The 19,324-nt window shown below is 31.4% G+C and overlaps 2 protein-coding genes across 3 annotated transcripts; both read right to left on the bottom strand.

Moving 5' to 3' along the window:
* Positions 1 to 783: 783 nt before the first annotated feature.
* Positions 784 to 4,678, bottom strand: LOC109814460 (gibberellin-regulated protein 13). Its single transcript, XM_020378894.3, has 4 exons — positions 4,365 to 4,678; positions 3,781 to 3,852; positions 1,372 to 1,405; positions 784 to 1,100 (listed from the first exon to the last, which is right to left on the bottom strand). Exons 1-4 carry the CDS (start codon positions 4,431 to 4,433, stop codon positions 919 to 921), a joined length of 357 nt encoding a protein of 118 aa, XP_020234483.1. The 5' UTR covers positions 4,434 to 4,678; the 3' UTR covers positions 784 to 918.
* A 3,755-nt stretch (positions 4,679 to 8,433) lies between these two features.
* LOC109814452 (N-acetylglucosaminyl transferase component family protein / Gpi1 family protein) lies at positions 8,434 to 17,864 on the bottom strand. Of its 2 annotated transcripts, none has more exons than XM_020378883.3 (10): positions 17,707 to 17,864; positions 15,024 to 15,242; positions 14,067 to 14,447; positions 13,820 to 13,960; positions 13,632 to 13,735; positions 13,329 to 13,553; positions 11,074 to 11,562; positions 9,570 to 9,997; positions 8,972 to 9,065; positions 8,434 to 8,839 (listed from the first exon to the last, which is right to left on the bottom strand). In XM_020378883.3, the coding sequence occupies exons 2-10, from the start codon at positions 15,192 to 15,194 to the stop codon at positions 8,725 to 8,727; spliced, it is 2,148 nt and encodes a 715-aa protein (XP_020234472.1). In that variant the 5' UTR covers positions 15,195 to 15,242; positions 17,707 to 17,864; the 3' UTR covers positions 8,434 to 8,724. The 2 variants fall into 2 exon arrangements, with proteins under 2 accessions (XP_020234472.1, XP_082933376.1); XM_083077250.1 differs by lacking the exon at positions 17,707 to 17,864 and adding an exon at positions 16,623 to 16,680.
* Positions 17,865 to 19,324: the final 1,460 nt, after the last annotated feature.

The raw sequence follows: 19,324 nt of genomic DNA, 5'->3' as shown, positions 1-19,324 counted from the left end.
TTTTTCTAGGAAGGAATTTGACTACAAGTTCAATGCGAGAAGTGTTCTGTCTTTTTCGCTAAGGCAGAATATGAAAGCACACAGAGGCAAACATGATTAAATTAAGGTAATCTCGTACGTAAAATACATACATGAAGTGGTCAAAGGCATAGGAGACTTAAAGGGATTTATTTGAATAAATTTTTCGAGAAATACTTATATCAGAGAAAAATTGAAAAGAAAAATAAAATTATTTTTTCTATAAATTAAGATTGACTCATGTACAAACTAATTTGCACAAACTTTTTCTTATTAACTTCTCCAAAATTTCATTTTTAACTTATGCATAAGTTTCTTTTAATTTGTAAAAAAAATAAAATTACTCCGATATATCTAAAAGTTCTACATCCCTTAAGAATTAAGGTCAATGATATTTTATAAACATTTTTATCCCTTAACTCACTAACAACGTTTTTAAGAACAAAATTGTGACAATTCAACGAATGTCTAAGTGGACAATGTTTTGGATATTATGACTCTAACGATGTCAATAAACTTACAATCGGAACATTAACGTTAGAAGATGGACTCAGGCCACTTTACTTAGGAGTCGAGACCAATGATAATTTATAAATATTCTTCCCTTCTTATCTCAAATACGAATAAATATTAAAATAAACAATACCTCAAATACGGTAATCCTAACATACTTATAATAGAGACAAAATTTATTTTAATTTTTTTTTCTATTTTTTCTTTGTAGAAGTTCTTCTAAAAAACATTATCAAACAAACCCTTAACAGATTCCATCAAGATCGGCTTAATGATAAGACATGATAAGAGATTTAGGTAGTTTACATGATATCATAACTTAAAATCTTATGTTATTGTTGTTGTACAAAAAAAAAAAAAAGACTTAATAGGTAAAGTTAGAAGTTTTCAGGGGCACTTGGGTCCTCCCCTTTTGGTCTTCCAATTGTTGTAGCAAGGGCAAACTTGCTTGTTACCATAAGTACCAGGAGGCACACATAAGCACTTGGCACAACACTTTTTGCAGAAGAACAAGCACGGTTTCTTGTACTGTGTCTTTGAACATCTAGTTGTGCAACGTGGCCCGCATTCTACAATTAATTTTATGCATTCACCAACATGTACCAATATTAATTTCATTTACTTAAGAATAATGTTATAAATGACAACTAGTGAATTAACTAGCATAACCAATTAAGGCTGATTTCACTAACAATTTATCACTTGAGTTTCAGCATCTTTATATGGTTCGATTTGTAAGGATTTAAAATATAAACCTTTTTTTTGCTTATATTAGTTCTTTAGTTGTAAATTGTGATGAAAGCTATTTTGAACAGATAGCATGTCCTCTATTATTATTACCTTGTGGTTGAAGACTGCCTTCGGTGATGCCACGCTGAAACACAGGAAAACAAACCTCAATTTAGCATAAAAACAAGTTCACAAACTTGTTGGAATAACATTCAACATGGCTCACACATATAATATTCAAATGTGCAGTCATTTTCTTTATAATCATATTATTAGTATAAAATATTTAACAATTTCGTTTATAATTATTTTTTATTGAAAAATCTGGTAGGGTGTTTTCAAAGAAAAATTTCTTTTTAATCACATTTTTTCCATTCACGAAATTGACTATTCTTTATTCATCTATTTTAGAATTGAAGTTTTAAAATTTAAAGGTATAATTATAATGAAAATTAGTGCATGTGTTCTAGAAGACAGTGATTTTTAATTTGATGAGAGACTTAAATTACAAATTGTTGGATCCACTCGACATTATGGGACTCGAAACGTTGGATTGATAGCGCTGCCCGAAAAATAAAGGTCAAGTTAACACATGCGGAGAACCTGACAAACCCCACGTGGGTGTGCTCGAGATAGAGTCGAATAAGAAAGAAGGATTACTCGAGAATAATTGAAGTGTTGAAACTCTCCCAGAACCAGTAGGTAATTAAGCCAGAGCGGTTACCAAAAATTCAATCGAAGAAACAAAAGACACGTGGGAAGAGCGGTTAAAGGAAGTTACAATTCATGACCACGTAACAAGCATAATGGATAGCAGTTATGAGTTAGAGGCGTACATGCACAAAAGTAACCACTCTTGATTGGTCTATAAATACAAGGAGTACGGACCTTTACGAAGGTCGGAAAAACTCATACTTGAATTAACTTCTGAAGCACTCTCTGCCTACACACACATATGGCTTTCGTGCACAAGATCGTTTTTGGGTATGACTGACTCTCGGCCACTTTTCTTTTGCTTTTTAGGAGTAGAATTAGCATAGTTCTCTTAGTTATTTCTTTTAATCACGTAGTTATATTACTTTGATATTGTAACTCTGGAACATGATGCAAGTTGAACCATGATTTGTATTGCAAGTATCTTAATTATTCATTCTGTTCATCTTAGTATTTATATGTATGAAAATTATTGCTTGTTAATTATGGAAGAATCTTTGGAAACAAGTAATTACTAAAGTTGTTCACTCCTTTTCCTGTTCTTAAATCAAAAATCCTAAATTGAAACCATTTACGTGCTAGTTCGAGTAAAAAGAACCCTTAAACGTGTTTTCACCGTAAACACAAATATAAAAAAAAAAAATTAATTAGGTTTATAAATAAGGGACAATGTCCCAGATTGTATGTCATAAAGAAGTCTGTTTTCCTCCAGAACATTTAGAAAACTTCAATCATCGTCAATTTGGAAAACAAACATCTTAACTATATAATAATTCAACAATAACGGATTCATGTACGTTTCCATTTTTAATTATCGATAATTTAACAACATAATAGTACTCAATTGAGAAAAGAGTAATCAACCATTCTAATTTTTTTATTATTTATAAATAGATATCATAAACTTTTATTTTACCATAATCAACCCTTAATCTTTACCTGATTTATAAATAGGTATTATAAACTTTAATTTTATTTCAATTAATCCTTAAGTTTTACTCTTTTTATAAATAAATACCTTCAACTTTAATTTCATTCTAATTGATTTTAGTATTTAATAATTTATTATTTTTACAAGATTTTTATATTATTAATTTAGAGTTAAATTATTTATCTTAAAATATCAATCATTCATTAATATTTTTTTATGTTAAAATTATTTATTTTTCAAAACAAAATAAAAATACGTGTTTAGAAATTTTTTTAAAAATGATAAAAATAATTATAAAAAAAGCCTTTATTTGATTTTTTTCTTCTTCTAAATTATATTATATTTTAATATATATGAAAATAAAATTAATATATATGTACAAAAAAAATTAATAAATAAGTGTAACTTAAAATAAATAAATGATTAATATTTTTTTATCTTAGTAATTTAATCTCAATGTAATATAATAGACTTAAAAAAATTAATAAAGATAAAATTGCAATCAAGATATTTATTTGTAGAAATGGTAAAGTTTAAGGGTAAATTATAATAAAAATAAAATTTATAGTATCTATTTACTAACAAGACAAAGTTTAAACATCAATTAGAATAAACTTAAAATTTATGGTGTTTATTTATAAAAATGATAAAATTTAAGGACACTAAATACTTTTTTTCCTACTTTATTTGATAATGTTTATCATGTTTGATCCAGTCAAAAGAAAGCATGTTTAATATCTCCCAATTTCTAAAAACTTACAAAGTCGACATCTAAGAACAAATCAAATTGCAAAGTATGATATATATATTGCCGTAACGAAAAACAGAATTCTCAGAAATTCTCACGTTGTACCAAAAAAAAAAAAAAAACTCACACTGGGAAAATGAGTGGCGTTTTTGCTAGGCTGCGGAGCTGGAGCCTCAACGGTGGACACAACAATCTCAGCCTGAAAGCATAATTATCAATGTTACATAAACATAATGAACATTCTCTATAGTGTTAAATACAACGGTTACACCAACAACAACAACAACAAAATTGTTTAACTATATATACTAAAAAATGGCATTGGAAACAAGTCATTTATCAACTCTTTTAAACAATGTCTCAATTCAAATCTTGTAAATGGAAAAAATATATATATGTTTGGATGAAAAAACTCTACTAAAATTGATCATCATTTAGGTTCTCCTGGAAAAATCAATCATTGATAAAATAAAAAAAAATGAATACTTTACGAAAATAATACGGTTATCAGAATAATCACACTAACTTCAACTTGAAACCATGATGATATGAAGGGATCTCTTGTGACAAAAAGTATATATATAAGAGAATGAATTTCCAGTGGAAGCAACAATGCAGAGCTTAATTAGGTGTAAGAGAGTACGAATACTAAACTGAGCTTAAAGGTATCAGAAAATGAGAAAGAGAAGCGTATGATTTGTTTTGGCTTACATGGTTTTCAACGAGAAGAAGCAGCATTTGAACAAGGCAGAGTATAATGATGCTTAATTTTCTAGCCATTGCTCAAAATGGAGCTCGCACAAAGAAGCTAAGAAAAGCAGAAGTTGAGAGAAGTTATCTCAAGTGTGGTCTTCAACAACTAACTAGTGGCAGATGAGATTTCAGCCCATTTTATAGATGAAATGTGGCACTAGCTATTGTTTTAGATAGAAACAGTCCAACCTTGGTTTTGCCAAAAAGACAATTACAAACACATCCTTCCCTATGCTTTCCACTCCATTTGCTATAAGAATTATTTATCAGTGGCCATATAGGTGTTATGTTATGATTTCAAGCTTCTTAATGTGGATTATCAAGCCCATTTAACTTCTCAAATGAATGTACCACTAGGCAACATCATAGAGTTGAAACTTGAAAAAGCTAGCAAATCTATTACATTAAGGGAATGATCAGAACACATGCAAAAATTGGATTATTTTAATAATTAATTATATTTATAATTCATTATAATTGGAATCAATGTATTTAAATAAGTTTATTAAAAAGTAATTTTAAGATAATTAATTATATTTGGATACAGCCACAAAAAATCAGTTATTACATAGTAAATAATGAAATAAAGTATATATGTAAGCAAAACACCTCATTACCACTCTTAATTTCTTTATATATCTCTTTTTACATGTTATACATATTATCAATCATATCAATCATTTATATATTCTTTTCTTAACTTTATATGGGTGTAGATATCTCTTGTGTATTTAAAAATCTTTTTTCTTCTCGTCATTTCTAAGTTGAATAATTGTTATGAAATGTTAGCCGAAAATGGGGATGAACTCGTGACAAATGAGGAAAAGGGGAAAGACATCAACGGACTACCTTTATAATGCTGGTGACTCTAATAAATACAAAGTGAAGTCGAGCACTATAAAGCTTGTATGTATAGAAGAAATATTAATTAAGAGAGGTTAAAACAATTAAATGGATCATAAACTCAAAGATTAGTCTCTCCTCTCAAAAAAAAAAAAAGAGTGAAGACAAAGCAATGGTTATGACAAGGGAATTAAAAGACAAAAAAATGGCACATGATTGCTGAGTGTTACTACAAGTTAAAACTAGGGGCTGATGGAGTTGTTTTGTTTCATGTGAATTGTTGTTAGTGTGAAAAGGAAAGGTTGCCATCTAACATGTGCATTCCCATGTGACTTCCCGATACACCCTTAGGCCTCAGGGCTCAGACTAACTAACTCAGACCGTGACACAAGAAGAACTAGGAAACACCCTCCCTCCCTTGTCTTTTATATAGACCTGCACTATATATCAGAATCCTTTTCAGTAATCAATACCATTAGATTCCCGTGAACTAATTTTTGCACTTACTCATTTCTACTTTTTACCCTTTAATCTTGTAGTGTAACACCATTATTAGTGTTCTTTTTTTATATATATGTATAAATGCTTAGGTGACCTCTGCTTATTGGAATTAGGATAGCATCAAGACTACAGAAAAACACCGTTTAAAGAGATACTCATAAATTACTCAATGACATTATCATATAAACATTTAGAATTGTACTCACTTTTTATAATATGAATATGAAGCTTATTAACTTATTTTTAGTCGTGTATTTTCTAATTTATTAGGTTAAAGACTATTCTCATTTATAATATTATGATGATTGTTGTTGAACTAGCAAATTTTCACATGATAAAAATTAAACATAATTTTTCTACTAAAATAGATCTAGTCCCCATTACTTTAGCTATTTATATGAAAAGCGACCTTCACATTTTACAGCAATCCCTTTCAACTTTCAAGGGTGGGAATCACACATCAAACAAACCATGTGAAAATCAAACATTTTTTTTGTTTTAGGTAGATACTTTATTCTTAGTATGGCATGGACTGTGTAGGGCTTCTCAACTGAATTAGGTGAATTAACATATTGGTGAATTTGATTGTTTTATGAATTATCCCATTCCGTTTGCTGCCATATTCACCTTTCCTTTATTCTGTTTTAGAATGGAGTGCCTTTTTTTATGCATAGAAAAATATGGGAAAAGTTAACCGTCCATCTCAACCAGTGAGAGAATGAGCGAGGGTTAGGTATTCAGTTTATTTCTGTTGGATTGCTCTCGTGAAGTAACATTTGTCCCTATTCAGCACAATTTAAGAGGTTTTGACTCAAACCCACAATTTCTGCCTCTTATCAATCATCCCACTGAACCGCATCAAAATGTGTCAGACTTGTCAAAACCTAAAAGCATTCCATTGCTAAGATCACGAGATTATTATTATTGCTTAAAAATAATGCAATCAGAAGTAGAGAACGTAACCTAAATTAATCCTCCAATATTACGTGTTTACATTGAAAATGCTACACGTCCCATAAACTAACAAATTTAACTACGTTAATCAAATAATATATTAGTCTTTAATTTTCAACTTTGATACATAAACTGTGTCTATACGCTTTTTTTTTTTAAAACAAAACAAAAACAAAATTACACTGTAGTCATTGACACATTGCGCACAATGCATGCTTTGTTTAGTCACATTGTTGTTTGAGGGAGATAGTGACTGCACCTGTTTACAATGAGAAACAACACAGAACAATAGATATCGCTGAAGAGATAAACAGATATGAATTGATTGAAAAGAAACTATCAGTGATATACTGATGGCACCGACCCACCATCCTTCAAGAATCGAGCAATGTGGTTCACACATGTCGAATTTTGCGGATAGCCTCACATGTTGTACATCCAATAATTTTATCACGATCAGACAAACAGTTGCAACAACAGTCACAGGACGTTTACTGTTTATGCATGAACCAAACCTATCAAATTCAACCCAAATACTTCCATTCGCGATTTTAGATCGACCTAATCCTATGTATTTTTCTTCGTGTTGGGTAATGAATTTAAATGTTGAAAATTCATCCTAATCCATAGACAAATTTTAAATTTTTATTATATGAGGAAAACTGGTGACAGTCACAATACATTTGAGTTTAAATAATCAATCACACATTTGTTTCTTTTTCCTATCTAGGATACTTTTCTTCATTTCCTTTATTGATATAGCTCACGAATTGTTCACACAATTTTTTATTTGTTGATAGGCAATGTTGTCAAATGAAACTTAACATAAGTTCATTGCTCGTTACATCTATAATGTTAATTATATAGGTTGCTGAATTTTTTATTTTTTACTTTTACTTTTTATTAAAAAAAAATAGATTGAAACAAGATAGGACTCCATATAAAATCAAAACTAATCATCAACATTTTAAAAAATTTTCAATAAAATTATGAATCACTTATCCCATCTTCATCTTCAACACATTCATATGAAAAAATTCAAGGATCGTTGGTTGCTCAGTGCTTATTGTTTGAAAACAAAAGCTTCATAACGATATTCATAAAATGTGAAATTCTATTAGTTCTTGAAATATACGAAATTGATTTGTGAAATATCAACAAATATCAAAATGTATATGATCATATTTTAATAAAAAAAATAACTTGAAAAAAGAAAAGTCATGTACAACATAACAATTTGAAAGGGAAAAAAACTGCATATATAACACAGCTATATATATATATATATATATATATATATATATATATATATATATATATATATATATATATATATATATATATATATATATTAAAAAAAATTAAAATTACTTTTAATATTATATACCTAATGACCCAACCAAAACCAAAACCAATATATTGATCGTGATTTAATTCAAATTACACAAATTTAACTCAATTCAAACTACTTTAATCAGTTCAGAAAATTAGTTTGTCATAATTCAATCCATAAAGTTATCAGGTTATATATTATTAAGCTTACTCTTGAAATAACTAAATCTCTTCCTAGTTCCTATGCATATACCGGTCCCAAAATAATTTGGACAACAAAACATCACTTGGATGCAGGATCCAGACCAGCGACTTTTCTCCAGTTCACAGTAGCAGTAATAACACTGATTTTCAATTTTCCAACCCACAATAATAAAAACAAATAATGAAACATATATGCGCCCAAGAATAAGTTAAATAATATATTTACCAGATTAGTAATAAATGTTACTTTTATAGAGCACTCATCATTCTCAGCAAGAGAAAAGCGGGAAAGAAAAAAGCCCGCTGTACCATGCTTATAAGAGAAAGAACACTGAACTACGGAAGAACAATTGTAAAGCATTCTCGATGTTACCCATTGAAAAGAGAAAAAACCACGAACACGAGAGAAGAGCATGTTGGATGAAAACTGTGTCAATGAATCCGCGAGCAAATAATATGAATAATAAAACCTGAGCCAAAGCCGTTATCTTCTGAAGCATGCAATAAGCGAATCATGGCAAAGGCGCCAATACTCTTTGTAAGGCAGGGTCGTCCATGGCAATGGTGAAGGTAGAAGGGTGCCACGCGTATATGGCATTCTGGTCAAGGAGAGAGTAAAAAGCAAAAATATAAACAAACAAAATGGAAAAAAGTGTTATACTGAACAAAGAATCAGAGAAAGTCATCAAATCATAAAACCCATAAGAGCATTTAGCACCAGGATATCACACCTTTGCCCAATGAGGATTCCGTGAGCCACTGTGGAGATGGATGACCCAGAAACTCCCAAAAATACATTTTTATAGTGAGGCAATATAATTTTTCCTGAAATTTAATCCATTTAAGTTAGTACATAATGTTTGTCCATGCAAAAATATAACAGCGGCATATAATGCAAATTGTAACCGCTCCCAGGTCACAGCTATCAAAATCATGAATGGGGGAAAAGTCTGATATCACAAAAGAAATTTCAATCAAGTTTCCATAAACATTTCTTGAAAAATGTTCTATAATGTCTGGATCTATGTTATGTTGCTTTAATCAGGATAAGCTAACAGGACAAAAAGAACTTACCACAACAAAACTAAAGACAGATCATCATTGCTAGATTTACTATAATACACATCACAGACAATTCACAATATATATCCAATATCTTCGTGTAAAAGCCCCAGACATACATAGAGCAAGTCTACACATTTTTCACAAAGCAAAGCTACACATTGAACACATGACATATTCAATTTTCCTATTAATCCACGGAGACATATTTCGACAACCGAATAGAAGCATCAGTCTGAACCCACAAGTAATAGCTTCAGGCCTCACCTATGCTCAAGTAGTTGCTGTGGAGAACTGAAACTAGAATACTAGATTTTTCTCTATTGAAATCCTTTACATGTAATGACTCCTTGGATGAGGTCATTTCATCAGCAAAATCAGTACTTGGAGAAACAGTACTACTAATCTGACAACCAATGATTTCAAGCCATATTCCAGAAGGGAATCTTCCAGGTCTCACCAACCAAAGAAACATCTTGGTATAAGGGGTAGCATGAATTACCGAAATAGTGACTTCAATCAGTAGACAGACAAGGTTAATGGTTGTGTCCACGATACTAAAGAATATATAGAAAACGGAAGTAGTTGGTAAAAGAAGTAAAAGTGGTGTGAATAAAAGAGATCCAACAATATGTTGCTTCACGGTATAGTCAAAGCTATCCAACCTTTGCCGAAGAGGATTCCATTTCCGACCCCTGCCAAAATAGCCAGCAACTTCATGAAAATATACAAGAAAGAAGAGCACATATGTATGCAAAATATTTGTGTATCTATCAATGTTTTAAATCCTGGAAAGCCGTATGCAGCAGTCAGCCCCAAAAATGCTATAGGGAGATAGCAATAGCAGGATAGCCACTATTCTGAATTTTTTTTTTTACAGTTTATATATATGCACATAAAAATCCTAAAAGATGATGAAAATTACTCAAAATAAATGACATTCATAATTAACAATAAAAAGACATAGGAATCATCAATCATTATCATCTTCTAAATCCAAGTCTTCTTTATAAATTATAGATTTATTTTTTTGGAGATTAAAATACCAATATTAGACCGCCAAAAAGCCCTAATGTCTCTGCTTAGGACTTTTTTAGCATCAACACAACACCACTATAGTGCCCGGCACTATTCAGCCCGCTATGGCCACTATGCTGAACCGCTCCATTCCGCAACCACTGTAGCAGACAATGGCCACTCCGCACCATTACACCACTGTAGCGGCACTACAGCGTGCTATTTAAAACCCTGGTATCTATAACAATTATTCTTCTGAAGGATACTGAAGCACAAAGATGGGGAGCAAGTATGACGGCTTTCAGAAAATACAAGTGACTCTTGTGATCTCCACTTTTATGATATCATAAGTTATCGTCAAATTTACTAAAGCTTCAACTTCTAGACAGCTCACTATAATTGGCTCTTACTCCTTAAACTCATTGCCAATGTTTTCAGAGATATTATAGCTAACGTGTGAAGGATTATCTACATGTAAAAGTATAGTTCACCACAAGAAAAAGGAAAATTTTGACAGATGAGATCATCACACTAGCATCTATTTGGTGAGTCTATCTGTGTTATTGTTAAAAAAAATTGTCAATTTTCTTGCAGACAAAGACCTCATTTTGTGTGCGAATAACTAATTGAATTTTCAAAACCTAATTACAATGAAAGTTCCATTTATAAAACAAATACCAAATTAGATGTTCAATTCTCATGCAAATCACTTCCTTACTCATGCAATCATCTAAATGAAACCAGAATTTGCTACCTGAAAAGCCGCCATAAGGCTGCTAATGCCTGTATCTGTGATGAATATACAAGTGAAATGAACCAATGAAGAGTTGAAACGTGCAAAGTTGCCAGTGCAATCATGTCTATTACCAGAGCAGCAGGTACAGTGAATCCAAAAAGGATTCCTAAAACAGAAAGCCCTTGAATAATATAATTGAAGATGAAACCTACGGAGATCCAGAGTGTTGACCATATTTGGACTGCATTCAAAGAAACCATGCCAAGTACTCCAGCCAGCTCAGCATTTAATTTGAAGCCTGCAGGGTTTCCCATTAACCACACACACCCAGAGCGCAAAAATGTGGAAAAGCCATGCATTAAGCTCAAAACTGAGCAAATGGATTCTGCATGATATAATAATGCCCAGCCAACCAAGTTTCCTAAGAGAATATCAACAACCAAAGTTGACCACATAGAATGCCTATGCATTGCAGCTTTCTCTACATATTCAACACATGATTGTGACCTTGCACACAAAATATTGGTGTTAAACACGGAAAAAACATAAAATCAATATCAAAAGTTACATAAGATTAAGAATCGTAAATAATTGCCTCAAAAAGAAAAGGTAAAAATTTAATTTTAGAAAACAAATTTAAGTTACATTTACCAGAAAATATCACCAAGAGCAATGGGCAATATAATATAATCTATGAGAAAAAAATGAAGATATAAACACAATTCTGCCTATAATGTTTTCTATTTCAACCAAAGAAAATTTGATTCAGACTAAACCTTATACTGCATTAAAAATCAGGGTGTTACCGATCATGTTCAGTTTGATACATCATTTTAGCCTTAAGACTTGAGTACAGACTAAACCATTTTTCCCAACTCAATTAAAAAACAAAACCAAACAATGAGTTCTCAAGGAATTACATAAATCAAGACAATGTTCTAGGATGGTTTCAGTTTCAAACCATAGTTTGTTGTGTCTCAGATAATAAGATTATAAGAATAACCTGCAAATTTTTAATACACTAAAAAGCTACTGTCCAATGGTGAGAATAATTTTAAACAACAATAAACATGTCATGAACCAACTATCCAAAAGCTTAAGCAGTTAGGTGAAGACACGTGAATGGTTTTACATTACATTTCCAACACATTCCCTCATACAAGAGCCCTTTGGGTATGAAGCATGGTCACACACACACAAGTTCAACAATCTTGAGCTGAAATTGCAGTTCTTATAATAGAACAGAGGTGGAAAGGATCGAACTCTAGACTACTTGGCCTTAGAAGCTCTAATATCATATCATTAATGGACTGGGTACTCCGCCATAAAAACTAACTCACAAGAGGAAGATTGCCCAAGTCTTATAAGGAGTATTCTGGTCATATTCCTAATCAATGTGAGACATCTTAACAAAAGATAAATGCAACATCCAATGTAAATAAGCTACATATTGCTAAAAACTCTTAGTATCTTTGTAATTGTAATATAAATAAAATCCTGTATGTAAATATATTGATGTTGAAATATTAAGGGATGGGAAGGGAAAATCAGAGTAGAAAAAAGAAGGAATAGGCATGGAGGGAGGAAACAGCACAGTGATACTCAATTCAATCACAAATTCAAGTCAATAAGTCTCCAAGTATACAGATATCCCAAAGTAAGTAAGCCCAAGTTGATAAACAATTGACCATGTAACCTAAATTACTAAAAACCCCAAATAACCCAATTTTATTATATTTAAATAAAAATAAATAAATTTAAAAAAAAAAACTCAACCTGAAAAATACAATAAATTCTAAATTTTTAATTCTATAGTCTAACCAAAATATTGTATGTTCTATGTTCAGTTATTCCAATCCCATGCTCCCATCACATCTGTATATACAATATGATTGAGTTATCTAACCTCCAAAATTGTGTGCAAACTGTACAGTAAAAAAACAATGGGTGAGCCTTGTGGTCAGGAGGTTCAAATCCTGGAAACGGTGTACCCACTTACAGAGGTAAGGCTACATAACTCTATCCTCCCTAAACCCCACTTGATGGGAGCCTTATAGCCTGGGTCACCTATTTGTACTGTAAAGAAACTGAACTGAATCACAGTTTGATATGGTTTATGTAGTTTAGTTGGGTTTGGTTTCTTTTACAGACCCACCAAAACTTGTCATTCAAAAGAAACTAAATTACATGGACTTTATCAATTACATCTCCAAATTTTGAAACCTGCTACAAATCAGACAAAGTAACATATTTTACCTAAAATTTCATATTACCTGAGGTCCTTCTGCTGAAGAAAGATTGGCCAATATAATATCTGACAACAACGGTATTGCATATTTGTCCAAGCAGTCTTCATGAATACATTTGCTGATGTCACATACATCCATGATTCTGATTCATAATTAAAATGTGTTTGAAAAAACTGAAGAACAATATAGAACATGGTGGAGAATGAAGCCAATAATTTGGAAAATAGATGCCCCATGACCACAAAAAGCCTGAAAAGTCACTACAGATCATCAGAGCTTGAAGATCAACTGAGCAAAAGATGGTGCGTCAATAGTTAAAGTGTGTACATGGAAAATATGGGAAGCTGACTCAAGGATCTTCTTGGGACCAGGTGTGTCTCAAAAATTCTTTTAGCAGCAGCTGTGCAATTAATTGCAAGAATAACAGTATCCTGGGGTGAAATTTTGAAAAGGCAGATTAGCAACTAGGAAAAAAACTCTGTATACACAAATATGAATAAGGTAAATTCCATTACCAATTCATTGAATTGCTGCTTTTTATGAAGCTCATCGACCCATTTAGGATTTTTAATGGAAGCTTTAGCTTGCTCATTTGAACCCAAATGGCATAAGGAGAAATGATGAGCACCATAAGAGGGTGTTTCATAAATTATAACCTACAAGTGGTTAAATATGATATATATCTGTTCAAGAGATGGATAAAAGTCCTGAGAAATCACAAGTACTTGCAGAAAGGCAAGTAAGAAATAATGACTTACATACGTGAACATCATATTGTGACACAATTAGTCCATTCCAATGAATGTGATGCAATTTTGGAAGCCTTTGTATTCCTACATCATTCTGTTCAGGAGAATCAAACATGAGCAGGACCCGATTACTATTTCCAAGAATATATTGGCTACTTTTCCTCAATGAACCATCTAACTGGAAGCAACGGCAACTCCTACAGTTATTCTTTCTATCTGTACTTTCCTCTTCCAAAGCATTGCCATACTCAGAGAACTTCTTTTTGTCATCTTCAATCTCATTCATCAAACTATTACTAGTAGTAGGGTCAGTAACACACAGACCAAGTACAGAGAACTTGGACTTATCTTCAAGAAATGAAGGCATGATCCCACATGTGTCATGAATGATCCCCTAATAGAGAGTGTAAGTTCATAATGTCAATTATCCTCATTAGAATGGACCATTCCAGAAACCACCTAAGACAACTTGTATGAAAGAATCATTGAAAGATTAACAGTGGGATTTTTCCAACCACAGTCGTACTGTCATATAACCAAGATTTTCACAACGAACGCAAACAAAGTAGTTATGCACCATTCAAGTGTGAATAAATATCCATCCAAATCAATTTTTTCCCATTATACTTCATATATTTTTTCTGCAAATGTATCAATATCCTGAAATAAATTTTATACACATGGACCTAATATTTAGGTTAAACTCAATCAAGATACTAATACCTTACTGAATATTCTAAGAGGCAAAATGGAAAATGTTCATTTCCATTTAAACTTAACAAGTCTTGCAGGAATTTGAATACAACAAAAAAAATTTAATATCACAAAAAAGGAAACCCAAAACTTCTGCAACTAATAGTTGTAACAAACATATAACCAATAAATTCATTGCTGCTATTGTTATTTCATTTGCTTCAATCCAAACTGCAAGCAAGGAAAAGGGACTATGAACTCAAATTCAGTTTTATACCTCAATGCCAGGACTAGAACTAGGAAGCAAGACTTCATTGCAAGTAAAGGCTACAATAATGTCAAGGGATGATGGTGAGCAGGTGACAAACCACCCTAGTAAAATACTAGAGGATGATTCTTGATTTGATAAAAGTTGCTTTGGCCACCAAAGCCTACAATGTCTTCTCATCTTCCTCTTATAATCTTCACATAGACTAAGTTACTATTCATGAAGTCCCTGCAATGGACAGAGACAAGCATGTGTTTACTCCATTAAAAATTCTCAGATTAAGAAAAAGATGCAAATTAAAAATCAATTTATGTAATAAATTAATAAAAACATGGAGAAGATTTAGATGGAAGTATAGGACATATTATGTGTTGTACTTTACTCTTTTACTTTATAAAGGAACATTACACCAGGAATTACACCTCAGTATATCAAGAAATAGCGTCAATCAACAGAGAAACTATCTCTGAAATCTATTGGACTGGACACAGTGAGTTTCTCAATATAAAAAGACTGCATAAATTTAACATTGAAGATCCAAATTTTACAGAGCAATACTTCTTATTAAGAACATTTAATATGCAAAACAAGATACAACAATAGAATTCTACTCTCATCATAGGAAGAGCCACAGGTCATCAACAGATAGGGTTAAAAATAGATAAGCAATCCATCCATAGTTTTGTAGAATCTCCCAATTATGTTGTACTTACATAGTATCTACACTCCATAATTTTACTTCTAAAACTGTTATCAACTTAATTTGTTGGATGTGATAATTAGATATCTGAGTTTATATTTGAATCCAAAAAATTATCTAAATTATTTTTATATCATATAGTATAATCTCTTTTAACCATATTGTTGACTTAAGCCCACTTGCGAATATGTACAAGGTCTCCATAATGAGAAGAGCTGAATTGGAGACCAGCTTGGATTGAGAAAAGGACAACTAAAGGGGTGAAAGCCAGATCACCGAACAATTAGAACAAGAGTTTGTTTTAAAGAAGGGACACATGTCAGGTGATCCAAACGTCCAAGGAAAATGCTAAGTGAACTCTCAGCTGAGAGATTTCATTGAAGTGAGCGGTAATATAATATCTAGGAAGTGAATGGAGGGTTCAAATTCTGTAATCCTTTTCCCAAGTCTCTTCCTTTCTAGAACTTGTCATCAGTCTTTCTCCTGATCTTATTCTTCTTGTCTTTAGTTTTTTACCCCCTGGATACTAGAAATAGTGACTTGTGCTAAATGCCCAGTCCAGGTAAAGTAATTGACTCTGAATAGTCCAAACAAACAATGATTGAGGTGGAATTCAGCATATACAAACCACAGACACTAGCTTTCCATTTTTGGTTGCAGGTCTAACCAACCCGCTATTAAAGATATAGTTAAAAGAAATAATAGAAAAAGAACTCAAGTATAAAGATTCCCATTAGGACAGAAACCGAAACAAAGATATTATAGCCACCTTTGATTGTAAAGATGTGTTTGTAGCTAGCTTTCCATTTTGGTTGCAGGTTTAACTGACCAGCTATTAAAGATATAGTCAAAAGAAATAATAGAAAAAAGGCTCAAGTATAAAGATTCCCATTAGGATGGAAACCTACACAAAGATATTATAGCCATCTCTGATTGTAAAGATGTGTTTGAAGCTAGCTTTCCATTTTTGTTGCAGGTATAACTGATCTGCTATTAAAGATATAGTTAAAAGAAATAACAGAAAAAGAGCACAAGTATAAAGATTCCCATTATGACAGAAACCTACACAAAGATGTTATAGCCATCTCTGATCATAAAGATGGGTTTGAATTTCCGTTTAAAACAATGTTCAACATGAATCCATTCTTTTTGCTCAGTCACGTTCAATTGCCCTGGAACGTGTGTAAACTTAAAAGCAAACACACTTAAGTTGTGTTTGGATATCCATTGAGACTCAAACGGAAGACTCAAATCCATACTCTCACATGCTATTACATTAAACAGACTTTGAATGTGCGGAAAACAATAAACCAAACACGCATTTGCAGGGTCCACAACAGAAAAGTACGTGTCTAGTTTAAATGAGTTGAACGGACATTTGAACATTTTTAACGTCAAAACAAGCATCCTTAAGAGAACCAGTTGAATAATTCAAAGTACATAATTTAGGTGTTGCTTTGCTCGAGTTCCTTATATATTGATATTGGTACCTTCATTAAGAGATGGTCATAAATTTTGTTATTTGAAAACATATTCAGAAAACACAGTTACCAAAGCTTCCAACGCTATCCGGTAGCTTATTTACGCAAATAAACACTCGCGCGTTAACCTAACAGCCAATAAACACACACACAAACACAATAGTCTTAAACCTAACAATTGATAATTAAATTATAGTTAATTAAATGCTGCAATCAAAATTCTTCTCTCTTCTTTATTTAAAAAAAAATTGAATACAAATTTTTGACAACATTACGCAAACGTCTAATCAAGAGAAGCCGGATAATTGAATGGCACTAGAGCAATTACTGAAGCTGCGTGAGTCAACACTGAACAAAGGATCTGCGATTGCTCTAAGTAGGGTTTGGAGGTTCCAAATTGTGGTTGCTACTAGCGAGGTTAAAAGCATTGCAAGAAAAAGCAGAGACATAAAGGTAATTTAAACTGCACGATCTCTATAAATGTAACTGCAGAGAGAGAGAGAAGAGAGACCTGAGCTTCGATGAAGCACCACCGTAGAGGGCGGTGAAACGATGGCCAGCGAGACGGCGCGGAGTAGCAGACACTGCGAGGCCGAGTGAGAGCGAAAAAGCTACAGACAAATAAATTGAACTTGCCCTATGGAAATGAACATTCAGAACGGAACAGTGAAAATTATTTATTTTAGAAAATAAATTATTTGTAAATAAATTATGTATTTGTAATAATAGATGAAATTTATTAAAAAATGAAAAAACAATAAGTTTATGGTTATTTAGAATGATTTTTTCTACTTAAAGTTAATTTATTACGTAAAAATTATTTTTAATTTAACTTAAAATTGTTTTTAATAAATTTATTAAAACAAAAATTATTCTAATAATAATTGATTATGTTTATAAGGAATTGTTAAAATAATCTAATTTTTATATTTTGTCTCAACTAATTCAATAATTTACATTCTTTATGAAAAACATGACTTGGTTTTAATTTTAACTCATACGTTAATTCAAATAGACTATTGTGATTCAATAAATAACATTTATAAAATTGAGTAGTTGGGCAATAATTTTCCGACAAAAAAGTGAAATATTTTATATTTTTCGTAAAACTTAAATAAATGAAAAATAAAAATAAATCAATTTAATCCAATTTCACTTTACAAATCCATAAATCACACGGTTACAAGTAGGGATGGTAAATATACTCGTATCCGCGGGTAATACTCGAACCCGTCCCGACTTTGACGGGGAATACCCGGTTTAACCGGCTACGAGTACGTGTACGGATAAAACCCGATATATTAAATCGGGTACGGATACGGGTACGTGTATGTACTTACCTGCCCCGTACCCGTCCCCGTTCTCATTTTTAATTTAATATTCACTTTCAATTTAATTATATTAAAAAAAATTAATATTTTTTATGTGTGATTATTTATTATAATATGAGATAAAGAAATAACCTAAGTATAATTATAATATAATAAAAAAATAATTTAAAAATATCATTTTTTTTACAAAAAATAAAAAAAAAAAAAAATTGACTGGTATGCGTATACCCAATACCCGACGGGGACGGGGATGGGGATGAAAATTTATACCCGAAGAGTATGGGGACGGGGATGGGGATGAGTTTAACTTGCAGGGACGAGGCGGGTATCATGAAACCCGTACCCGCCCCGCCCCGTTGCCATCCCTAATTACAAGATAAGTGACTTATAAAAAATATAGATCAAGTGACACCAACCTACTTACGCTAATTATTTTAAATAAATCAATTTTACAACTTTAAGTAGAATAATTTGGTCATTAAAAATCTTTCATTTTTTTTATTATTTCTAATTATTCTGAAAATTTATATAGTTTAAATATATTTTTAATTTTTAAATTTATTATAAATTTGTTTTAAATTTTTTATTTAAAATTATTATTTTTAATTAATAATTTTAAAAAAAATATTTTAATACCTCAGATCATAAATAACATATTTGAAATAAACTGTTATATACTTATTTTTACTAATAAGGACACTAGTAAGTTTGAGTATAAGAATTAAAATAATTTTTTAAAAAATTTATAGGAATTAAAAAAGTCAGTCTTAAAATTAAGAGATTAAAAATAAATTTATT

This window comes from Cajanus cajan, chromosome 6, assembly GCF_000230855.2.
Source record: "Cajanus cajan strain Asha chromosome 6, NIPB_CcT2T_4, whole genome shotgun sequence".
Classification (NCBI taxonomy): Eukaryota; Viridiplantae; Streptophyta; class Magnoliopsida; order Fabales; family Fabaceae; genus Cajanus; species Cajanus cajan.
Note: the sequence above shows the minus strand (reverse complement) of the source record. Positions and strands in the feature narration are given on the sequence as shown.